Raw genomic sequence first — 25,894 nt, forward strand, 5'->3', positions numbered from 1 at the left:
CTGTACAGCACATATGATTTCTGACTTTTGTTTTCTGCTGTTTCATACGTGTATTTCCTACTTTTTCATACACTACAGCAGTGACTTCTAGCAGGTGGATTTCTTTCCATCCATCCGTGTATATTTTGTATTAGGTATGTTCAGAGCCAAATGATAACCTTCCTTATTGCACGGCCTCAGTTTGGCAGCGCCAAGCCACAGGCCCAAACCTGGGAGAGCGGTGGGCACTTGTTGCCTCCCAGAGCTGCCCCGCGTGGTAAGGCCAAAGCGATGACAGCGCAGTGGAAAACGCAGGTAGAGGCGAGGCAGGAATTCATGGGAAGAGTGAGATGCAGCCATCGCGGGGGGAGGTTTACAGCCTCCCTGCAGGCCTGGAGGCCTAGGTGCCAGTAGAMAAACGCGGGAGAAAGAGGAGTAAATGCTGGCAGATGGCTGGAGGCGCCGCGTTTTGTTCGCGCTGTGGTGTGGCTCTGAAGCGTGTTGCTGTGCCAGCGCGTAGCAGAGCAGACGCCGCCTGCRCCGGCTGAGCGGATGGAAGGAGCTAGCGTGCCCGCCGGAGGGCCGGGCGCAGGGAGGCGCCCTGTCAGGCTGCAGGACCGGTTGCCTCCTCGCAGTGCGCGGATTGCTCGCTGAGCGTCACCCCACGGGGCGGTGCAGGAGTGCAGGTAGGCGAAGCTGTGGGATGGCGTCAGACGCGGCAGAGCCGTGCGAACGTGGCGGAAGGCGGCCGTTTCCCGGGCGGCGAGCTGGGGAAACSCCGCGCGCTCGTCCGCGTGCGGCGGCAGCGCGGCCGCTCGTCTGCGAGGCGGTGCAGCGCACCTGAAACACCGCTGAGGCCACCGCGAGAGAGGCGCCGCAGCCCCGGCTCCTGCTCTCGATACGGGCCTCTAAGAACCWCTGCAGTACAAATGATACTACTTGTGAATTAATGTTGCGTTTTTAACGTTTCACTGGAAGCATGTAGTCAGAGGCAGTGAGACCCAGGTGCAGCAGTGGGCTTAAAATTATATATGATTTTAGGCCCTTTGCTGAAGTGAGGCCAGAGTGTGCATCATCACGGTAGATCAAGTCCTTGTTTCAGTTCTCTTATTTCTCTCTCTATCTGTGATTATCGTAATTGTCAGCATTTCTGCTCGAGAGCATAAGTTCCGATTCAGCCCAGGTCGGTAGAAAACAAAATTTTATTACCATCATAGGCAGTTCAACAATTCACACAAAATTAGCTGCTGCAGATACAACGTACAAAGTTACTGCTCCTTGCTAGTTGTTGCTAAAGGTTTGTTTGAAAGCAAAAGAGAAAAAAAAATCACAAATATAATGTCTTCCTCTAAATCCAAATTGCGATCAAAAGTTTGGGGTAGACTCTGCAGATTCATATCCATAAGTTTTTGTTAAGTTGGGTGGTTGGATGAAAGATGATTTTTCCTGCACTAGGCAGAAGAAAAGTTCTCCGGTGATTATAAGATACTTCAAACACCCTCTGTGGAACCAGCCAAAATGAGGCACAGACGTTCTTCATAATGTTGTTATATGAACACTGGGCTCTGGATCCAGCCTTTACTCTGCACACAGACCTAGCTTCACTTTTAGTGTCAGGCATGGCAAGAAATGCAGAACAAGTTTTTGTTTGGGGAGAAGTTGGCTCAGCCCCACACGAGCCTTGCGGGGTGGTTCTGAGCAATGCTTCTGGCTCAGCACTGGAATACAGGCTTTTGCTCATACAAAACGTAGGTCTGAATCTTCTATCTTCCTTCTGGTATTTTTGTTATTATTAGCATTCTCAGCAGAAATAAAGGCACCAGGAAAGATTATCGTGCTGAGCTTATGGTACAAGGGTGAACATAGAATGGGCATCGTAGGAAGAGGTTTGAACAGCGCCATTGAACTTCAATGTACATGTTTTTCTTTTGTAGATAACACGTATGTTTCCAGTTCAGATAACGATGAAGATGTGTTAGTTACAACAGAGCCAATCCCAGTAATTTTCCACCAGATTGCTACAGGTAATCTTAAGTTCCGAGTGTTTTATCAAGTTCACATTTGGGGAGAAAAGACAAGACTCTACACTTATGTAAAGAGAGATGTGTTAATGTGTGTAATTGGGTAGCTTGCTATTTCCTCACAGGCTTGCTATAATGGCTAGTCTTACATTTGAGAATAGAGGAAACTGAAATACTTCTTTCTGGGATCAACACAGCCGTGTAGGCAGAATGCRTTTTATTCTTCTAAAGTCTTGCAGTCTTGTGCTAAAGCATTGCTCCTTGAATCCAGTCAGGGTGCTTAACTCTTCCCAATTATAAGTTCTCATGCTCACTTGCTTAAAATGTCACTAGATCTTCACCACTGGGGATGAAACTGTTTGTAGCTACCATTGTCTCTGGTGAATTATTTCAGAAAACTTTGAACAAAATTGTTCAGTCATTTCAGAATGTAAGGCTGTGGAAAAAATATGTTTTTTTTTTTCCTGTGATAAAAAATTTTAGGATCCTTTTCACTTGAAATTATTTCTGTGCTGTACATGGAAGGGCATGCTTTTCAGAGATCTAGCCACATTTATACAATAGATAATCAAGATTTGTGTATACACTGTAGAGATTTTTTTACRTTTTAACAGCCAAGTTCTCTGATAATCTCAGGATGCAGGAGAGACTGTACAGAGAAGTCTTAATTCTGGTAGTTCATCAGATAGGATTACTTGACTTTGCAGTCTTTTTATTATTTTTGCAATGCTTTAGGGTTTTTTTTTACGTAACAGGATTACTTTGAATTCCATTGGAAAACCAATATAATCTTCAGTCCCTGATCTTATTTGTATCAACGTAAATCAAGAATAATTTTATTGATGTTGGTGGAGTGGCACCCAAAAAATCATCATAGTCAGAACTTTAGGATAAATTTGTACTGCAGATATGACTGTAATTTAAAAATAAATAAAGCTTGTAATTTAAAATAGAATAAAACCACTCCAATTAAATATTTCAGGTCTACATATGCAAAGTTATTTCACATTTTCTCAGATGTTCCTTATTCTTTTTTTTTTTTTTTTTTTTTAAGAATTAAGAAAAACCAGTGATGTCAACTACTGCTTATCCATAAAATCAAAATTACAGAGGGAAATTGGAGAGGTATGTAGTTTCTCTGTGTATATTTTAACAAAAGACATATTAATGACCTACAGAGAATAATTAAATACGAAAATATATCAAAGACTTCATCCTAAAGGCATCCTTACCCAAGCTGTGGGTTTGCGTGTTTTAGAAGATGGGCCCTGCATTTCACTGAGTGACTCGCCGTTGAATTGCTCAGTTAGGCTATGGATGCTGTCACCCTAGGAGATGCAGTTTTGGCATTTATATCACTGCTTGTCRAACAGTGACCCAGACCCTGGCTGCTCTAGAAATACAGCTCTGCCAGAGAGGTTGATMAGGATGCCATTACCTTGTAACCTAGTCCTGCACGCAGGACCGCATCCTGTTTCTCAGCTCCCTGCTTATTCCTGTGGCCTACAGCAATCCTGCTAGTATCTCTGGACCTCTGCATGACACTATTCATCATAAGTAGCATCTGGAAAATTAAGCCCTTCCAGTCACAGTTGTGTTTGTGCTGTACCTTTATCAGAGTTCCCTCTTGACATTAATTTAAGAGAGAAGTGATGCTAACATGAGGTCCACAGGTGCTGACAGTATTAAGGCTTAAGGAAAGTTCTGTATCTGTTCCCACTCCAAGCAAGAAATTGAGCACTACGTGCAGACTTCAGGTGCTGAACTTAAGGACTTTCCTGAGTAAGAGTGGTTCTGAATTTGGAATACATTTTTCTTCATTACTGCTTTTTAGACTGAGATTTGTATTTGGTCCTGGAAAAGGGAGATAACCATGGGCACATATGGTAATGGAGTTTACATATATATATATATATATATATATATATGTATATTACAAAGCTGTCCTGGAAATATTTTACTTCTACTACCTCGTAATTGTATAGTGCTCTATATATGTGAGACATCTCAAATGCAATAATAGTTTACCTTTTTGATTAAAAGCTTGAGATGCAGTTAGCTTTATGGRATAGAGTTTCAGCTTTTATTTTGTTTTTAATTGAACAAGGTACTTAAGGATGTAAGTATCGCAAAAAAAAAGTTACRTAAAAGTCTTCAGCATTGACCGTTCTGTTGGCCAGACAGTTACAGGTTTTGGACAGCATAGGATGGGTTTGTCACCATTCTGGTGTAAGAGTTTCATTTCTCTTTAGTTTGCACTGAATTTGTATTCATGTGAGTTCTATTTTAAAACACTTCCCCTTAAGCTAAGGTTATTATTAAACAAAGAAGACTGAAGTCACTTTGTTTCTCTTCAGCAAAGTAGAAACAGAAATGATTTTTAACCCTTGTCTTAAAAAAATGCTTTGTAATTGGCTGAATTACAATTTCTGCTCTCCATATACATGCAGTGAATGCAGCATGAATTTGGAGGCAAAGGTAAGGAAATGTGATGAGAATATCTGACTATAGAAATTGGTGATAATACTATATTTGACTTTTATGGGATTTAGGGATAACTTCTCCTCTTTGACTCTTCTCTTTGGTTTTTATTCCATTATGGCAGTTYTGTGCAGGACATAAATAAAAACATGTAATAAGCACATCATGTTTGGACTGAAATGAAGAATTAAGGTTTTTGAAAGTATTTTKTGGGGATTCTTGTTAGTGTAAGGCCTAAGAATTACAAACAGATTGTGGGACACAAGGRTTAATATCTTTAAACAGTTATATAGTGGTAAGTATAGGCTGCTGAGCTGCACTGTACTRTGATCAGTTCTATTTGCTTGAGGGAATTATTCACAGACCAATTTACTTGAAGCAGGTTTTATTTGGGCAAACAAGTTTATTGGGTACTTTCTGATCCTTCGTTTTTGAAGTTTTATAATGGACCTAGCCGTAAAAATAACTTTTGAACGTTTCTGGCAACAGTTGATACCTCCGTTAAAAATAATAGTTATGCAGAAATGTATCAGAGAGTTTTTCACAGAAAGGAGCTAAAGAGTTTCCATGCTTGAGCTTGAGTTAGTTCCTTAAACCAGCATTCTTGAWGAGTAAGTTATGGTTGGTTTAGCTTTAACTTTATCATGAAAGTCTTGGTTCTGATTGCTCTCTGCAGAAGCACAGAGTGAAATATTCRTGAATATTCTCCCAGTGTCTCTAGTTCCACAGAATACCATTCGGCCTCTGTAGCCAGGCAAAGTGTCATTTATCCAACATACATTCAGAGTGTTTTTATGTGCCCAGTTTACTGGGTACAGGTTTTATCTGCTGTTTCACTATTGACAAAACAGGCCTGCAGTACTTTTTGAGAAAAATGAGATCTCTGACTGCAGAGCAGGAAGGGCTTACTTATAACGACAGAATCCAGCATTCGTAATTAGAAGTATAAATACAAGACCAAAAGATATCACCTGTATCATTGTTACCTTTCCTTTTTAATTAAGGAGTCCAGGCACAACAGCACAGTTGAAGAAGATTCTGAAGGCGATAATGACTCTGAAGAATTTTATTATGGAGGACAGGTAATAAGGATATTTTCCCACAAATTTCAGAATGTTAACATTTGAAAGCTRTAACAATGATTTATTTCTTCTGTTATTTAGTATACTATAGAATGTGGTGTGTATGTGTATTACTATGATATGTATATTCTACTATTTTATAATAGAAATACTGAATATATTGTACAGTATAGTTATATCAAATGTATAATAATATGATTTCTTTTATAATTGTAAAGCTGTAGGAACAGAAAAAAACAGCTGTTGTTCAATAGGTTTGAAAAAAAAAATCCAGTTTACTTCCAGGAAATAATTATTTACTCTTTAAAGCATATCCTGCTATTAATACAAGTGGGAAGTCAGACTGGATCCAAATCTGCTTCCTTTTGGAGGACTGACATTCTGTAAAATCAACAGCACTGCAATTTAGTGGTGTAAAATGGTTATTACAAAACCAAATTTTGATTCAGGCAGCAGTCCGTTCTTTTTCTGAGCTCCTCAGTTAAATTCGCCTTGAAAAACGCAGAAAACTCTTTCAGGTGGCTGTGCTGCCCTGCGTCGTTCCCGGTTGTTTACTGTGCAGCGTTAGTTGTTACCGCGTTCTCTCGTGCGGCGGTTTGACGCTCACCGTAGCGCGTCGCGCCGACGGCGGCGGCCGCGGCCCCGCGCGGGCAGGGGCGGTGGGAGCGCGCTGCGGCGGCCGGCCGGGCTGGGGCAAAGCCACGGGCGAGGTGCTCTACGGTAAAAGCACAGCCCTGGATCCACAGAGGATGCCTGTCAGTGCCCAAATAAATTTTAATATTGTCTTTGGAGGAGGACTACAAAGACCAGTAAATCATTTTGCAAGGTCTAAACCAGCTGTCTAATAGGCAGTACTGATCAAAATTTAGCCATCTTACATTTGAAGTGGAAGCTTTATATTATATTGCCCTGTACTTTTTTTAAGTTAGTGCATTTAATTACAGGAATGATAGCAGGCAAAGAAAGGAGYTAAATTACAATTAAATCAGCAATAAAAATAAAACTACTATGAACATCTTGAGTATACAACTAGAAAATCAAAATGAGGACAAAGACAAAAATAGCCCAAGACACCACTAAAAGCATGTTAACAACAAAGTCTCCTTTGGAGATAGGATTAAAAATTACGTGGCAGAAGAAACAATTCTGAAGACCTGTAGAATTAAATAAATGATAGTACTGGGGACTTGGGCAATAAATAGGAAACCAGATAGTGAGCAAAGTTACTCAAAAGAACAGTCCTTTTTTTGGATGTTACGCTTTTCCGAATGTTATGATTGTATGAGTTACCCATACAAGTGAGCACCCAGGTGTATAGGGATTCAACAATATGAAAAAAGACAAAATGGTTGATTGTATATGTGGGCAAAAAATGAGGTAAACTGCGCCATTTGAGACGAGTGACACTGTTCCCACAGAGAAACTCTTGGAAGAGGAGTCTAAAATAGGGTTAGTGAATTCTAAGGGTTTTTGACAAAAAATATTTAACAACCAGAGGGCAATTTATACATGCCAGTGTAATTGTGTGATCAGCACAGTCGAAAAAGGTGGTGGTCAGGGATAATGCTAACATTTCCGAGTGGTTACAGCTGGAAAGACAAGATGATGAAACAAGGATCGTGGAAAATGGGAAACATCATTTGATGGGCAGTGAAAATAAGATACGAACTTCTGGTCATAAATTAAATGTTTGTATCCGCTTTCTATGCACCTGCTTGTAATCCTCCCTAAGGATTTAATGAATAAATACTTTAAAGTAGCTAAGTGATTCAATAGCCTAAGTCCTATTGATTTTCAATRGGATTTAGGTTTGTAAATCACTTAATCCCCTTTGAAAATGCAACCTTTTGTCATTATGTGGGACAGAATAATCTGAATCAGGGCTCAGATTAAATGCTGAGACTTTCTAAACACAGATCCTTCAGATACAGCAAAGTTATCAGATTTTTTAGCTTTTATATTCRCTTTTTCTGAGACTCTTTTGTTAGTTCTTTCTTTGAATCTCCACCCTCTGTACATTTGCAAAAGAGAACAGGGAACTGAAACAACAATACTGCTGCCTTTGAGCACTCTTTCCCTCTCCCTTGGGCTTCTGTTACAGAATATACTTGCCAATGCAGATATACAGAACTCAGCAGTCTCCTCTGCATAYGTCAGCGTGGCTGCGGCACTAATTCAGGGATGGCAAACACCATAGTGGCACRTTCCGTTTTGCCAGAACACAGCTTTATTTCCCTTCATTTTCCACTTTGAGGAAAATGCTGCTTTCTAGCAGAAAATAACTTGGAGAAAGCATTATGTTGAGTAGTTTGGTACTCCAAGTAATGTTACGTATGAGACATCTCGGTCCTAAGAGATTTAGATTTGGGGTTCCCGCTTTGCAAATCTCAGACGGCTTAGGAGAGCCAGACAGCTCCAATGTTGGAGCTTATCACCATGGCGTCGCTTTTGGGCATAGTGTTAAGAAACTTTTACACGTCTGAGAACATCTTGTTGGGAGAATTTTCAGGATCCTAAACAGGTGCCAGTGATGAAATAATAATAAAAAAAAAAACTTCTAGCAATTTTTCTCCTGGTAGGTTAGCTATGATGGAGAACTTCACAAGCACCCACAGCTGGAAGCTGATTTAACAGCGGTGAGAGAGATCTATGGTCCTAATGCAGTATCTCTCAGGTATGTCATTTTACACTTCCATATTCTGGAACCTTTAACATTTTGGAGATGGCACTCCATGTAGGCCATGCTTCACTGCCAAAAAAAAAAAAAAAAAAAAAAAAAAAGAAGTCATTTCTGAAGCAATGATTTCTACATATTGCAGGAACACTGCTAGCTGGCAGTAATGCTAGTTTTGGTTTCGTTTTGTGGTTGAATACTAATACAACTGGCTATGTGGAGAACTGGTCCTGGAAGCCTGTTCTAAAACATAATTTTCTTTTGCAGTTCAATAGGTATTTGATCAGGCTATTGTCTTTTGTTGAAATTACTATTCAGCATGACACTAAACCCTTGTTAAATTGCTTCTSTTCTTTCTGATTATGTCTTCTGCCCGGGAGGTGAGCAAGAGGGATGATAAGAGATTTAGAAAATATTGTCACCGGGGAAATACTAAAGGAATTGGATTTGTCTAGTCTGGAAAAAAAAAAAAAAGAGAGAGAGAGGACATAATAACATTCCTTTGAGAAAAAAATTGCTGTTTATAGACAGGATAAGTGATCGATTGTTCTCCATTGTCATCATGAGAGAGACAAAAATAAACTAACTTTATTAGTAAAAAGAAATAAGTTAGATTTTAGGAAAGTTTTCTTACTGTAAGTTGGTGGAACRTTAGAGTAGACTGTGCAGGGAGTTTGTGGAACCTGCTTCAGAGGTGAGTTGTGAAAAGAAATTCCACAAAATTTCTGTGGGACATACACAAGTGTGCATAGCTGTAGGATATCTCAAAGTCCCTTCTACTCTTCCATTTTTATGACTTCATTTTCCATGTATATATTTGTAATAATTTTRTAAAAATAACATGTAGACAAGATGTAGCAGAAAGAAAATATCAAAATTCTCATACGAAACAAGTAATGTAATGTGGAGACAATAATAACCTTAGGCATACATATAGTGCAAGTAACAATCCCGARTTACCTCTAAACAGTAATCTTTATGATTTTAGTGTAAGAAAAGAGAGCTTATCTACAACTATGGTGTACTATGCCTTTTAAATTAAGTGGAAATTCATTATGTTTAGAGGACCTGGGGAATTACAATCAAAATAGTTGTATATGGCTTTAAGAAATGAATGRGATAAATACTTAGTCGCCAAACTAGTAACTATGAAACTGTATATACCTTGATAGTATGGTCCTTTAGGCTCTTAAAACAGCAACATTTTATGTAACTTTTAAAAACTTTAATGCATCTAATTTATGGTGCCTTGAGATCTCCTAGGACTCGATGCATTAGAAATTGGCATCTGTAGCTGCTTCTGGCATGTGCAAAACTTTCAGACTTCTKGCACTCTCCAATAGTTGAAAATAGTAATAAATTCTTGGAAATCAGAAATACAACTTTTAGCATGCAGTTTCATCGCTCTCCCGGAGCTCCAGTTCTCTGACTGCAGCAAGTCACTCACTAAGGGTGCGCTGGCGTGCCTCATCCCGTGTGCAGCCAAGTCTGATCGAGAGCGAGCTCCGGTTTGCTCTTACTGGAGAGTACTGCAGAGACACCGAGGTTTGGTAGAAGAGGTTCCCTTCACAAAGCTTTGTGGAAGATCAAGGCCTATGTACACTTGGACTTTGTTGTCAGGAACTGGTCATTTCCAGTGCTAACTAGACCCTGCCACTGGTTGAAAGACTAGTTTGTTAAGAGATAGGTATATTCACAAAAATATTTTCCTCTGTCACAATTACGTTATCAGCTTCATTTATGCCCAATTGCTGCTGTGTGTTATCTTTATCTAGCATAGTTGAAAAACATGAGAACAAGCATATAAGTGCAGTGTAAAGCAAAAATTTAGAAGAGTAATCTGCTAATCTGTGAAAAATTTAGTGACTGCACTTCTACAGAATTGTCCACTTAAGCAATTTAAATAAAAAAGAAACCAATTTTTGATTTACGTGTATGAACAAATATTTTCTAGCCCTATTTTTCAGAAGTCTTCAAATACACTAGGTAGGAGCACTGAGAATGAATCAGAAGACAGACAAAACAGTCACACTTTATATTTAAAAATTCAGAGGACAATGAAACAACTAGGCTATGTCGTATTTGTCTTTAATGTCTTTGTTTATTTCAAGCTTCTACTTAGATCACTGGGTATTAACCTAAAATATTTTTTTAATTAACCGTGTTTTCCCTTTCTTATAAGTTGGAACAGCATGTGACCATCATTGTTTTCTTGATTTGTTTGTCCAGTACGTGAGACAGAAATGCATAGCAGCAATGGAGTGAGAACTGAGGGAATTYGTGTAAAAAAAAAAGTTAGCTTATTTAAGCAATATATACTGAAAGAAAGTTTCAGTGCAGCAGAGGGTCACCCACTGGGAATATTGATCTGATCTATGTAAATGTGTATTTTATAACCATTCTGAATTTACAGTCAAGATTATCCTTTATAAAATCTTCCCTGTTCTAAGTACTGTTGGGCTGAGGAGTATCTTAAAGACTTCTAATCTAATGTAATTCTTTCCTTTCAGGGAATATGGAGCCATTGATGATGTAGATATTGATCTGCATATTGATGTTAGTTTTCTTGATGTAAGTAATCTAATCACAGAATTACATAATGAACGTTAATACCCATTTAATTCTGCTACACATCAGACTCTAGATAATCAATGAGACGTCTCTTCTTCAGAAGCTTGATCTTCACAAGTGGCTGTCATGTTATTGATTGCTGCTCTATGGAAAGGTTTTCTTTTCCTTTACAATCTCGTTATTAAAATGTTTTGTCAGCTTTTATCTACTGCATGTGTATTTCCTTTCAAACGTACTTTGTGAATGGTAAATCTTGTAACTGATGTGAATGAAATACATTTCTTGTTTTGCCATCCTAAACGTTAGTTGGGTGAAAGCACTTCATGGTCTGGGAGGGAAGATGACCTTGGCTAGAGTGCTCCTGTGTACTTCTCAACATCTGCAGTTGATTAGGGAGAGGCTTGAGTGGCAAAGGAGACGCAGGACAGCGGTGCTGACGGCTGGCAGCCTGGCTGCTCTAACAGTTACGCTGTCATTAGTTCCAGAATGAAAATTAGTGCTTTTAGGGGCATCATTAGTTTCTGCACAGATGTATCGTATTCCCAGGTCACTTCAGCACATAAGATAGTAGTTCTGGGGCTTTTTTAAAATTTAAGAGAATCTGATTGTGCTGTGAATTGATCTGAGGAGCTTAAGGAGGAGCAAATGTTTCCTTTGCTCTGTGTTACGGGATAAGCTTCCTTTCCATCTTTATTTGCTCCTTTGCTCCTCAGCTTTGAAGCAGTATCTCTTGGTAGAGGGGAATGTGTCTGCCTGCACTGCAGATGCAGTACTGTGCAGAAACCTGCACCCAGCTCAAATGAGCATACTTGAGAACTGAAAGCAGTCTAACACTGCTCTTATGGGCATCAGCAGGCAATAGTTTGTCCTAATTTCAAGTTTAAAGTTGGAGCAGATATTCCATTAGGGTAAATGAATGGAAACTCAGTGTTTATGCCTGCCCTAAGGTATAGATTGACAAAATGCAGTTGTTCTTTATGATGGCTAATGGTCTTTGTTATTCTCTTTTTATCTTGAATTAGGAAGAGATTGCTGTGGCTTGGGATGTAATTCGCACAGAGCCTATAATAGTGCGATTGCACTGTTCACTTACACAGTACTTAAATGGTCCAGGTTAGTCACCTRCATATTCTTCATGTGCTTTGTGTGGTGTCTCAGTGCTGATCCATGTACTTGCTCACATGTGTCTGCATGATTAGACCCKCAGTAGTGGCATGGGCATCTAGTTTAAACTTTTAGAGGCTGAGTTTTAGAACTTGTTGACTTGATATCCTGTGAAATATAACCTAGGCCCTAGGAATCCGAGATGCTTAAGGAATAAGGATCTGCAATTTTTATTTGTTATTTCCTGATTTTGGAAATTAGGCRGTTTGTATGCAGTCAAGGGATCATCACCACGGATGCAGGCATCCCTGGTTATGTACACGTACACAGTCCTGTGCAGCACATTAATATGCCCCTTTTTATGCACCTCTGAAGAATCAGGATGTGATAATTATCCTGTTAACTTCTGATTTCTATGTGACTGTGTGAACTCTGGGGATCTTTAAATTTGAATGAGAATTTTTAATGTTATAGTCATCCTACTCAGTGGCTGTTAAGTAAGTAAAGCTTTCTCATGAGATTAAAAATGTTCCAATTCATGAAGGCCCAAATGAGATTCGAAATTTGGAAACATTCATATGCAAGAGTCAAGTTCAGATATATTTTTACAGTGGGAAGTCAGAACTAAGTGTGTATTTTGGATCAAAATTTGCCTGGATTTGGAGGCTTCCAGTGCAGCTGTCAGCTTAGGCTTGTATCTGTGGGAGAATTCTGCTTCTGGAAAATGAATAGATATTTCCAGCCATGGTATGTTTAGAAAAATATATCCCAATGAGCTATTTTTATAGGATATGTTGTCTGCTGATACTAACTATTAGCTATATTCTGTTCACTCAAATGAACATTTCCTACATCAGTGTCATTTTTTTTGCTTGTTTTTCATCTTTGTCTGTATTTTTTGATCCTTTTCTAAATGTGCAGAACTTAAAGTATCCATTTGCCATAGGTAACTGTGTTAGTAATCAGAAAATCTCTGTCAAAATGTAATTTAAAAAAATGTAAGTGCAGCAGGTAAGAAAGGCTGAAATGTGAAGAGCCTTGTGCAGGAAGAAATAATCTAGTGAAATGAAAACAAGATATCTTTCRCACTATTGACAAGGTTAAACAGAAAATTAAGTTCCCAATCGTGCAGCTGACTGCTTGTGGGTAGTGACTGAGTACCGAGAAAGGCAGGRTCAGAGCCAGAGCCAGACTCTTTGCTGATATTGGTATTGCAAGTTCAGTGCTGTTGCAGCTCTGTGTTTTTATTTACCAAAAAAGGATGGTGAGATCCACCATCCTTTGTGTTATCAAGATCCTTTCTCTGTATATTCCCCATCCTCTTGAAAAATATTGTTTGGAGACTACCAAGCCATTACTTTCTGCAACATATTTTTCTCTTTATAGTACACGCTGTTGATTGAGAAAAGAAACRTATATGCAGTATACTGCAAAGCACAGTAGGAGGTGTACATAACACCTTGTAATTATTTAATATYCTGATTTTAGATACTCATTTTTCTGATTAATATCTTTTCTGATTTTTGTATATGCCTGTGGGCAGTCTCTCTCAGTATCTTAGAAACCTGCCTTAGATTAGGTTGAATCACCCTTTCGGTGTGCTTGGCTGTCTCCTCTGGCTATAAAGCTCAGATAACAAAGCTAGTCTAGCTGTCAGGCTTTAAGACTGCTAAATCTAGGTATGATGAATCCCATTGAAAATAATCATCTCTGTCCCACTCTGTGTCCTAAATTTGATAATCTAAACACATTGCTACTCCTAATTAAATTATCCATCCCTTTTGAAAAATAACCAGTTTGTCTTTATAAAATGAGATTATGTTTGAATAGTAACATTAGAGAACGGTGACTACAGTGCTTTGAATTCAGTGAAATTGGATGGCAGAGTTAGATGTATTTTTTAAAATTGTCTTATTGAAGGGAAATTAACAGAATAACTTTGACATCCTTAGTAAGATCTGGCTTTCTGAGTGATCAGAATAATGTAGATACTGATATAAATGCTGGGGGTTTTTTAGTAAAATTTGAACCAAATTCAGATTTTTTGTTTTTCTTTGCTTTTTCTTTTCTTTTACTGTTATCATTACTGCCTTACCTAACACAAAGTATAAAGCTGATTCATACTTTTAATATGTGTTTGCTGTTGTCTTGCCTCGAACACCTGAGGCACTCTCAATAAGCGCTGGATTCCATCTGCCACTTCTATCTAGTAAATGTCCTTAAAGGATTTTAGTAATACTAGGAGCTTATTCTCAGCCTCTATCCCTTATGCTTTCAATTTTCTGGCAGGTAAATAAGGATATASCATTAGAAGGAAGGGGCTTGATGGAAATTCAGGGTAATCCTTGGCCACCGGGATTCGTACATCAGGCACTTAGATGATGAGTATTATGGACCTTGTATTAAAAAGTCCTTAGAAAGCCCAAATATTAGTCAAATTGTTTTTATTCTGCTCTGGGTTTTCTTCATACTCAYAAGAATTGTAACCATATGGAAAAGTATTCGGCTAGATTTGGGCTTTTCTCCACATGCTTATCCAAGATCTGTGTTTAAAGATGCTTATGAGGAACTCATATGAATTCTACTTGTATTTAGGAAATTTGAATTCTTAAGTGGAATTGTCTTCTCAGAAATAACAGAAATACTCCAGGTACCATGCACMTTTATAAAGTTCTGAAATTCAGATTATGTGGGAAAATCCTTCAGAGATCTTACTGAGGGAAAATTTGGTATGTCCTGTGTCCCTGATGGTGAGATACTAAAGAAACTGTATCATCAACTCCTCTTTCTGTGAAAGAGCTTCCTCACCACTGGTTACGCAAGTATTAAATCTTTGCTTCCAGTGAGGGCAAAATCAGTTTGGACTAAAGAAACTACATGTAAAATTTTTTTGAGATTCTCCCGTGGCCGTTAAAAAGTAATAGACTACAAACCAGAGGTAATAAATAGTGACACCTSCAGTTCTCAACTGAGAAGATTTTAACTAGGTAAATTTATTTAAAGCCAGGGCTTCCTACCCTGTGTATGTAAAGACTGTTTACTTGGGATAAAGTTTAAGAGATTATGACTGAGCTGTTTTATCAATACAGATATATTTAATCTGATCCTGCTCTCAAGTTGTTCCTATACTATAAAAAATAAAGATACATTTATATAACTAAAATCAGGGGAAAGGGATGCATTTTAGGGGATTAAATGTTTAAAACTGATGTTGACCAGTATTGCAAACATGAYTATTTCTTCAAAGACTCAGGACATGACCACTTCCACCACTGCTTCAATGGTACTGCCTACGGTAAAGGTCCAGCTAGAACAAGGTCCTCAAATATGTGACATGGTCCTGAATTCTCTATTCTGAGTATTCCTGCAAGTACCTGTATCAACAAAATCTCTTTTTTCCCTAGTGCCAACTGTGGATGTATTTCAGATCTCTACTAAGGAAAGATTTGGGTTGGGACATCAGCTGAAAAAGTAAGTCTGGAAAAGTGTAAACCTGTGTGTTTGGGTTTAAATATTATACTTATTTTAGCTCCCCAACCATCTCAAGAATGACAAAATTCACAGGTTGTCAGGTTGGCTAGATCAAAGCATTTCAATCTTGAACTTGTTTTTCTTTAAAAAAAAAMAAAACAAMAAAAAAAMCCTCCACCAAAAACAAAGTAAAGTTTTTGCTTTTTTTAAGTTCAGTTTTGACAGTCCTTGAAGAGAGGTTGATTTGTGCTCCTTGCCAGGGTTTCCTAGCACTTTACTGCCATTTAGGAAGCAAGCTACAAAAGTTCAGAAAGACTAAGCTAAGAGTKTCATATTTCTGCTGAGGTTGTTAAGGCATCTTTTTGAGCATCATGCATTCAGAACACCATGCTCCATAAAGGACTGCACTTTCTAACTGGTGGTCTGTGGAATATACCACAATAATGAGGCCACCGAATTCTGAGGATGAAAAGAAGAATTGTAGAGAAAAGTTAGCAGCTGTTTCGTGTATTCATGATACAATCCAGTCTTATTAACGTTTTGATGAGTCSTATTCTCACATATGCTTGTGTTTATATCTCTGAATCAGCTTGTCCCTRGAGCTGCATGAAAAGCCCCTTCCACAGGTCTTGCAGCACTTGGTAACACGGAGCATATTCTCAATATGAGTACCATGTGAATTAGTTTTGAGGGAGGCAGAAAGCATTTTTGAGGAACTGAAGCACCCAGTTGTCAGTCCACAGAGAAATTCTGCCTATCGAAGGAGGATGTTGCATCACATAGCCTACGTGGTGAATACAGAGGCCCTGATATTAAAATGAGCATGACTTGGGTATGATATGAAAATCTTTCTTTCTTTCTTTGCAGAATCATGCAGACGTTTGTTACACAGCAGTGGAAGAATAGCAAAGAGAAGTCTAATTGTACGCACAATAAGAAGGTGTCTGACAAAAAAGTGAAATCCCCTCTGCACATCTTTTCTACATTGCGCAGGTAATGACAAGGAAAGCAAACTGTTATCGTCAGATCCTGTTCAAAATCCACAGCATACTTCACAAGGTGAAATGTTGACTTTTCTCCATAGAGAAGTATTCTATTTATATCCTACCTTATGGGTTTCCAGTCCTTGCCTTGCATGACTTCAAAAGCAAACTACGTACTACTGCAGCTTCTAAGACTATCTGAAGACAGAACCTTTCAGTGCTGTGCTCTCTGCAACGACCATGATTGATGTAGAACTGGAAATAATTCCTTTTATATTACTTAAYTTGGCTGTATTTGTTACTCTACTAACTTGGTAGCATTTTAATGTTATTTGGGTAGCAAGATGTATATTGCTAATTTTGTGATTGTCCAGCTCTTYTTTCCATACACAGCTGCACATATTTTTATTTTTTTAAAAGTAGATTGTTCCCTATGCCAAAGATTGATTTGAAGAGATTCTGAGTACCCGCATCTCCCCACTATTTGAACACCTGAACGCTCACAACTTCTGAAAAGCAAGCACAGAATTTCAAAGAACAAATTCCAAAGACATTAAAAAACATACAAATAATAGTTTGTAATAGGTTAAATTCATTATGACTGCTACCAGTTACTCTTATATTTTAAGTCTCTGTAAAATCAGACTCTGATTTTCTGTCTTTCAGGAATGTGACTATCTGCTCTAGCCTATTTGCCTGCTTCTGAAGGGTTGACAGATCACCCCTTCTGTGAATTTGAATTGCATGTTCTTTGAATGGTTCTTCTTTTTGGTGAATTTTGCCATTCTAAATTCTATGTGTAAAAAGTAGGGGAGAAAACAGTTGATTCGCATCGAGAAGGGAGGAATGTCACAGATAACAAAAGGCTTTTTCCCTATTCAAAGGTAAAAGAGGAAAGGATGTTTTGAGCAGAAAGCTTACCCATCCTCTACACCGCCACTCACCATTGGCCAACACAATTTGTGCAGTCTGTAGCTTGGATGCAGTTTTTATTCAGAAAGGGCATGCAAAAGCCAGCTCAATCTTCCTCCTCTGGAGCTGGCTGCTAGGCAGTCCCTCTCCCAGGAGCATTCAGCCCAAGCCCTGTTTCCCTCTCTCTGAAGTCCTATTCCCACCTCCTCCCGTACATCCACCATCCGCATGCGATCGTGAGCCATCTGCAACCGTGAGTCAGCATGCCCCACTCCCGTTTCCCACTGCCGCCACTTGCTAACGGCTCAGGGAAACCTGCCAGCCTCTTCCAGGGATCTTCCCCTTGGGGGKTTGTTTCTTTCTATTTGATACAAGCCAAAAACTACTCAGAAGATTTGGATTACTTATAAAGCATAGAAAAATGATTCAGCATACCTGATACCAGTCCTTGTTTTGCAAGAAAAGGTAAATGTGAAAGTTATAGAAATATGCCAGTTCATATGAATGTTGTTTTGCAAAAACTTTGTTCTTTATTTTCTGTATTCATAAGTTGGGTTCCTCACTTTCCCATTTCCAGCGTTACAGGGGTAGAACTTGTCTAAAACAGCACAGAATGGGGTCAAATTGTCTTCCACAAAACACTTGAATTATTGTGAGGTTAAAAAATTATTTCACCTGAATTAAATTTGAGTTAGTGCCTGCAAGTTTCATTGCTCATTGTATCTTCCGTTTGATCTGCATGTAAAATTTGTTATGCTATGTCCAGAAGACAGTAACTTTAATGGGATCATGCCATAATGATTACATAGGAAAGATAGATTTTTGATAAGAGAAATGCATTATAATYTTGTGTGAAATATGCAGTTTCCTTTTCAAAAAATAACTGCCTAAATAAGTGGTTTGACTAGAGATCTAGGGACATGGATCAAGAACTATAATAATATATCTCTTTCTTTTATGAATGCCGTTAGCTGTCTTTCAATCAATAAGAAGTTGTGTATAAATTGGAGTAAGATTTGGTATTAGGAATTGGTCCTACAAGCAAGTGCTGTTTTTTTTAAATGTTGGGCTGGTTTATCACTTGTCAGGTACCTAAAGACAGACAGCACTTAAGAATTCATGCGTATACGTTGACTTAATTGCTTTTTTTGCACAAGTTTTAGATTATGCTCCAACTATATCTTTCCATTATTTATTTTAAGGTCGCCAAGTTATCCTCCACCTGGCTGCGGTAAAAATAAATCAAAACTGAAGTCGGAACAGGATGGCATCTCCAAAACTCACAAGCTACTGAGAAGGACTTGCTCTAGCACAGTTAAGGCGGAGGATGTATGTGCCACAAAATCCCACAGAACCTTTGGCCGCTCGTTGTCCAGTGACCCTAGGGCTGAGCAGACGATGGCCATTAAATCGCACAAACTGTTGAACCGTTCTTGCTCCGCAGCTGTCAAGCAGGAGGAGTGCATTACTTTAAAGCCCCATAAGCTGTTAAGTAGGTCGTGTTCAGGGGATCCTCGATGTGAGCACAACAGCACCTTGAAGCCCCACAAACTTTTAAGCAGGTCTTACTCCAGTAATCTTAGAATGGAAGAATTGGATGGGTTGAAGAATCACAAGTTACTCAGCAAGACTTACTCCAATGCCCCTAAATCATCCAAAATGGAGCCTTTCAAGGAGTCCACCATAGCAGAGGGCAGGAGGCTCTCTCTTACCTCAGGGCTTATTGGTATCTTAACACCATCTTCATCATCACCTTCACAAGCTGCTGTGCGTAATAATTTTATTATTCTGCTTGTTTTTCCTCACATTATTTTCAAATATGCTATTATGTTTCTTATGCAAAGGCGTTAATATTCAGAGCATACCTTAGTGGAGATATTGGAAGAATTTAACATTCAGTGAATAATAATGGAGTCTGCTTTTAAAGGTGGATTTAAACAGCTATCTGTACACATATATTTAGGTCATAAAACCAGAATCTTYTTAAGTAAAGATGGAGACTTTACATCTCTCCCTGAACACAGCTTAAKGTACAGCTGCCGGCCACTGAGAAAGTCTGGTCACGCACTTCCTTCACTGCTTTCTTGCTGCAGGAATGAGGGACAGTGTGAGCTTCTGAGCTGCAAAATTGGCTTGGTCACACAGGTCTTTTTTGATTTTCCTGTTTGCTTCATGAGGGAAGCAACACCTCTTGGCTCATTTGGGTGCCAAGTCACTTCTCCCTTTAGGCTTTTTGTCTTCGACCATCATCATACTGTAAGGAATGTAGTCACGATTCAGTTCACTTTGTGTGCATTTATGCTTTGCGAAAGGTTTAACCTTCAAACACCTTTGTGGCAAGAAGGTCAGGGAAGGAATTATGCCCATACTGCCTCTCTTTCTTCCCTGACAAGTATGATTGTTTGGGAAAACCAAGAGTAGTGCAAATTATTAAGTTTAGGAGATAGAGCTCAAACTTAATTCTTCTATCTCTGACTCTTAAAAGATGACTTTTGCACTTTAGAGAAGGGAGCAGGACTGTTTGTRCTCTTTCAAAGGCGCTGGTCTGTTTTCTGTGTTAGGCTGGGGAAGAGGCACTTAGGAGACTGTCCTTTCCACTCTCCTAGCCTGACAAGACCTTAATTTTCCCAGCCTGTGGAAACTGAGATCCTTGGTTGAAATGCTGTACATGCATACATTCATAATAGTACATTTTGAATAATGGAATTACATTGAGTGTATTAGGTTTCACAGCAAACTAGTTTAATAAACTGCGAGCTATACTCATCAAATCTAAAAGCATTGATTTACTATTGGAAAATCATTTATATACATGCTGTGCAATTGGTTCCTGTAAAGTACACAACCAAACTAACTTAAGATGAGCCAACAAACTTTTTATTTGTATCAGTGCAAAGATTCATTTTTTTTCTGAACCAGCAGAGGAGGTCTCACATAACAGTCTTTTTCCTCCTGAAGATAAGTGCAGAAGTCTTGTTGATTTTGATAAGATAATGAAGAGTCGCCTAAGTGGTTTCATAGCTGATATTATCAGCTGATTCAGAAGAAATGCAGRCCCTACTTGACAGTCTATAAAAGTCTGTATTAGTTCTAGTAATTTTATTACTATAATGCATTTACTTTGAGGGAAAGTAATCACATACATGGTCACGTGCAATTCACTGATATAGTGGAAGGGCATCAAGAATCCATTTCACGTTTTACATGTGGGGACCAGATATACAGGTAGTCTGGGTGCCTAACTCTAATCTGAAGTCTGTGGAATGTGTAACCAATGAATTAAGACCCTAACTTGTTTTAAATTCTTAGCTAAAATGTTTGAGTCTCATATATGTATACAAATAGCAGGGTTACCTTCCAAGAGAAAAAAGTGAAAAGTTTCCCAAATAAGCAGTTAGAAGAATGAAAGAAAACAAGCCTATAAATAAAAAAAACTCCAAAAAACTGTAAATGGAGCTGGTCTGACTCTCAAACAAAACAAGGGTTGTTTGAGATAGATGTCAGCCTAGATAGAGTCCTGTACGTTACTGACCCCCATAACAAAGGTACCTTCTAAATTATGTTGTTGCACACTGAAAGAACAAGGCAGAAGGAATGTAAGTGGGATCTGAGCACAGAGAGCTGTCAGTTTGGAGCTCACGGAACTGAGTTCCTGATAAATAGAAAAGAAGAAGATTTTCAATTCTTCTAGAAGTTATTTTTGTCATTCAAGCTTAAGCACATATTCTGTATTTAGATAAGAATACAGACAATGCACAGTTTAAATGTGAAGGAAGTAATAAATTACCTGCTCATTAGACTGGAGCTGAAAAATTTGTGTTTCTATTAGAGACCAGAGTTTTGGGATACTGAGATATACAAGCTCATCAGATTTAAAAACTAAGAAAGAAATGCTACAAACCCACCCTTACCAAGCAAACAGTAAAAAAGATGGATTGTGATAACTGGTTTATGCAAATGAGATTTTTTTAGATGCAAATATTGTATAATTAACAAATTTGCACATAAAAATTAGAAATATTGTACCATGTCCTCAAAAAGCCTTGTAATTAATCTACCGTCACTGAAGTTACTTGAACTTTTTCCTTGCAGCAAAATTATGGTGCAAAATGCATTCCAGTACGAGACCGTGGCTTTCTTGTGCAGGTAGGATGTCATATCTTACCCATTTTCAAAACACTTTGGAGCATGAGCTGACTGTTAATTATTTTTAAGCAGATGTTATTCTCATTTTCATTGTTCTTAGACTATTGAATTTGCTGAGCAACGGATACCAGTGTTAAATGAATACTGTGTAGTTTGTGATGAACCCCATGTGTTCCAGAATGGCCCTATGCTAAGGGTAAGTTGTATGTTTGCTGGGTTAAATAATGCATTTTTAATGCCTTCAATAGCAATGGACCATACAAGCCTGTTACAAAACTATTGAATTACTTCAGATGAGGTTCATCCTAATTTTCTATTAGGATACGAAAATGTAATGCATACTATACATCTGAAGAAATGTAATGCAAATAAGAGAGAGGGAAAGGAGGCTTGCATAATAATCATAGAAATATAAAGGAGGAATGTATTTCACTGAACATGAATGCGTTAGAGCAGTTGTGATGGAATAAGGACAACTAAAGGCTGTGCATTGGACTGCTTTTCCAGCTCCTCCTGATGCCCTTCTGAAAGCTCAGGRGTTATCTTAGTCCTTGAGCTCCCATCATGCCATGACCAAGGTGCTCAGATACACTGGTATTAGTTCTACACCACCACGAATACTGCTGCCATTCCTTTGCACATGGGCCACTGGAAGGAATCATTCTCCATAATTTGATTAAAAAAAAGGCAATAGAAGGAGATGCTTTGTGAAGAGTCCTAGCTAGCAGCATCCTAGGCCRGAGGTACTGTGGTGGTTCAGTGTGTCCAAGGTCTGGCCACTTGTGTAGCTCCTCCTCCCTTCTCATGCCCTTATAACTGAGGATGAGGAATTCTACATTGTAAACATTGCACCCTCTCAATGCTGTTGATGAATGCATAAAGTGAAAAAGAATAAGGTTGGTCATGAAAGACACACTTTGCCTGGGACTGCTGGATCAGTAGAGCTTTTTGAAAAAAAGTATATGGGAGAATAAAACTCTTAACTTTCAACCTGGTTTTACTGTGAGGACAGTTCAGAATCCTTTGTGTTTCACCTATCCTGAATCATCCTGAATCCTATGGAAACTCAAGTAACTTTTAAGATTAAAACCATAGAAAATTATGTTAAAGTACCAATGAATGAAAAGTCTGATACCTCACCTGCCAATACCTTTTTCAAACATCAGGTCCACAGTTAAGTCATCAGCTACACAGGTTGAGCCAGATATCATCTATGATGTTCCCATGGAACTAAATGCAGGAGAAATGCATCAAAGCAGAAATCGCCTCATAGTCAGCCCCAGTGATGCTCAGTGGCACAATGGCCAGGAACTTTGACTGCAGGCAGAGTATGCAAATAGGCTGCTAGTAGGGATTTTAAAAGCACCTATGTGTTTGGCAAACACTGAATTAAGTCACAGTTAAACCTGTGTACTTTTGAAAGTCYTGTCAAGTGGCTATTTGCCTCTTTAGGTTCACATCAGCCTTTTAAAAACATTTTCTGCCAGCTTTATCAGTAACAAAATCCTGATGAGAAACTTACAGAAAAGGCACCAGTTTCTTATCTTTTCTCTTTGAATGCAGTATTATGCAAGATACGTGTGACAAAATGAGATAAGATTCAAGTGAGTTATATGCAAAGCTTGGATAATATAATTATTTAAATTACCAGGTCTTTTCTATTGTCCATAGGACTTGGATAAAGCAAACAGTAGAGTTTCTTCCTGTTTGCATGCTCGCCTACTAAAAGAAAACAGCAAGGAAAGTCATCGAGTCTAAATTAAAAATCTTAATTCAGGTTTACTTCTAAATGTTTTTATTCTTCTCCCGTCATAGTGATCAAGATCTCTCCATATGACTTTTCTCTTGGACATMTTCAGAATAGAAGAGTTATTTTAGCCATCACTTTGGAATTTGTTTAGTGCTTCAGAACAGAGGAAGGTGCAAACATATTTGCCATTGCACACACATTCATCAGTGCATTTGCAGACAGCATAACCTAGCAAGCATTGCAAAAATGAAAGTGTGTCCTTACATCACCCAGAGAGAAGGAGACAGTGGGAAGAAATCTGTCATGCCCTCTATGCTTGAATGACTCAATAAGCAATATAGAGCCATTAATGAATCTGCATTTCTGCAGAGGGTGAGAAAGAAAAGATCTCAGTTTGAATCCACCATGAATTTGCTGGAAGGTTTTAATGTTTTGTTCTTCAATTACTGCTTCGTTCTTCTGAGCGCTCTTGTGGAGGCAACCCAAAGTAGTGAATTTTAAGCTTGTTTCAGAAAGATTGTTCCATTCATTTAGATGCTTCAATACTATGAACATGCATATATATATTTATATCTCTCTATATATATTTATATATTAATATATAAATGGAAAAAAGAATGACTCAAATAAAGAACACTTTGATACTGCTGCAGCAGTGAATCTTGGGAATACACTGCTCTATTAAGCAGTGTGCAGGAGGCTTTCATTTAAGGTAAGGCTCCATGGGATCTAGCCTCACTTCACTTATAGATCCTATATACAGTATCCCTAGCCTTCATAAAGAGTTTAGAGTACTCATGGTTTTGATAGTGCAGTAACTTCATTGAATTTTGTAACTATCACAATCTTGCTGTTGCCTGTTTGAATTTTTAAATTCTGTGACTTGACCTCGTTTTCAAGAGATATCTGTATCTCAAAAACATTGCTTAGATATGCTCTATAGTTGGTTTTATCACAAAAGATGACACCAACTAAATAGCTGTGGATATTTAACCATTCCCTTCCTTTCAAAGAATAGTTCCATCACACACGTGCACAGAGAGAGGATCATGTGTGCAGAGGAGCATGTACCTAAGTGATAAATTTCCCTTCTACTACTTAATGAAAAAGAAGGCATATGAATTTATAAAAGTATAGCATAGTTATTACTTAAGAAGTTATCTTTAAATGTATTTAGACTTGATTTTCTGCTGTCTAATGAAGTTTTATTCAATTACGAGGCAGCAATAATCACTGATGCTAGTAAAGAATTTGATTCTGCAGCCCTCACCTGTCAGCCTGACACCTTTCCTGAATGGAAATGTAGCTTAGTTAATTGTCTTGAAATGCAGCTTAAAAAACTTTACAATTACCATCACACAAAAAATACATTATTTTAGTACTTTAAATGATACTTAATAATCACGTACCTTGGTGTAATTTCTTGGGCCACTTATTAATGACTTGCACAGTTTTGATGTCTTGTTCTCAGGACAGCTGAAGATACCATGTGAAACTTTACCTTTCTGCAAATTTGTTCTGCAGGCTGTGTTTTTCTCTTAGTCACAGTGTCTTTCAATCTCRCTCTCTCAGTACTAACTTTCTTCTCAATATTATTACTGTTATCCCTAGATAACCTTTTGGGGAGGATTAGTCTGGTTTTAGTATCTTTCAATTTATTTATTTATTAATCTTGACATCTTCTTTCCCCTTAAATAGGAACAACTTGATAATAGCAAGGTATTTCTTTTTGTATTGCTTAATCTAGTCACTAGATCCGTATGGCAGACACACCATTGTGTGGAAGATGTCTGCTGTAGAACAGCCGTGTGGAACAATTGTGTAAGTTTGGTTTTATGCTCTTACGGTGAAAGCCTGTCTTGCTCCAGAGACCACGGTGCTAATCTAATTATGCAAATATTCCCTGACAGTTCAGGGATCTTGCCACACAGAGGAATCTGTAGATGTTGTTAAGCTATTTTAGTGACTTTAGTGAAGATAGATAAAGGGGAAAATGTGAGATTTCTCTTGGAAGTTTCTTTGTGGAGCAAAGTATGGATCCTAAGGACAACCAACCAATTCTCTTTCAAGCTCCAAGAGTTTCCTGACATGTAGAAGAACAGAATTTGCAGATACTTTTCCTGCATGTTCTCCATATGTATGTGCAAAGACAAATGCACGTTAAGRAGTTGGGTAACTCCAAATTACTCACTACATAGTGCTTTCACAGGGCGCTGCACTGCTGTGATTACTATGAAGGGAAGGAAAAAAGTTCTTAGAGGAAAGAAAAGTATTAGAAAAGTACAATAACCCTTCCTGAAGGAGTATCACCTCTTCATTCYGTTTTCTCCATTTTAAAAAGTCAGGAAAGTGGGCAGTTCTTTCCTGTAGGTATTCACACCCTTTTCATATGAGATGAGGGTGAATGTAATCTCTTGTCACAGCAGGTTTCTTTAGTATTTATTTTAAGAGCACAGTGAAATCTATGCTTATTAGCACTTATTAGGTCTAATGCTTAGAGCGCTCAAAGTGCTATAAATACTAAACCAGTTGTATAGAAATACACACTTCTACAGAAAGCCACAGAAAACTGAAAATTTGCTAAAATCACTGCATGGCATGATTAGCACTGTTTCTGGAAAGCACAGGGAAAATGCAATGAATACATGGATATTCAGAAGAARAAAAAATTACTTGACCTCTTAAATAGCATAGGCCACACTATTTCATGCAGCTCTTCC

At 38.3% G+C, this 25,894-nt stretch overlaps 1 protein-coding gene across 1 annotated transcript in view; it reads left to right on the forward strand.

Annotated features, from left to right (window-relative positions):
- The window catches only part of PARP8 (poly(ADP-ribose) polymerase family member 8), a 64,341-nt gene that overhangs the window by 12,760 nt on the left and 25,687 nt on the right, over positions 1–25,894 (forward strand). Inside the window, exons 3-13 of the mRNA XM_085297701.1 lie at positions 1,914–2,003; positions 3,055–3,125; positions 5,486–5,563; positions 8,143–8,237; positions 10,748–10,808; positions 11,831–11,921; positions 15,317–15,383; positions 16,251–16,376; positions 18,481–19,045; positions 21,371–21,424; positions 21,525–21,620. Coding sequence (XP_085153827.1) covers positions 1,914–2,003; positions 3,055–3,125; positions 5,486–5,563; positions 8,143–8,237; positions 10,748–10,808; positions 11,831–11,921; positions 15,317–15,383; positions 16,251–16,376; positions 18,481–19,045; positions 21,371–21,424; positions 21,525–21,620 — 1,394 coding nt within the window. The remainder of the gene's footprint in view (positions 1–1,913; positions 2,004–3,054; positions 3,126–5,485; positions 5,564–8,142; positions 8,238–10,747; positions 10,809–11,830; positions 11,922–15,316; positions 15,384–16,250; positions 16,377–18,480; positions 19,046–21,370; positions 21,425–21,524; positions 21,621–25,894) is intronic.

The sequence above is a fragment of the Rhea americana genome, unplaced genomic scaffold, assembly GCF_003343005.1.
Source record: "Rhea americana isolate MKP2758 unplaced genomic scaffold, rheAme1 scaffold_13, whole genome shotgun sequence".
Classification (NCBI taxonomy): Eukaryota; Metazoa; Chordata; class Aves; order Rheiformes; family Rheidae; genus Rhea; species Rhea americana.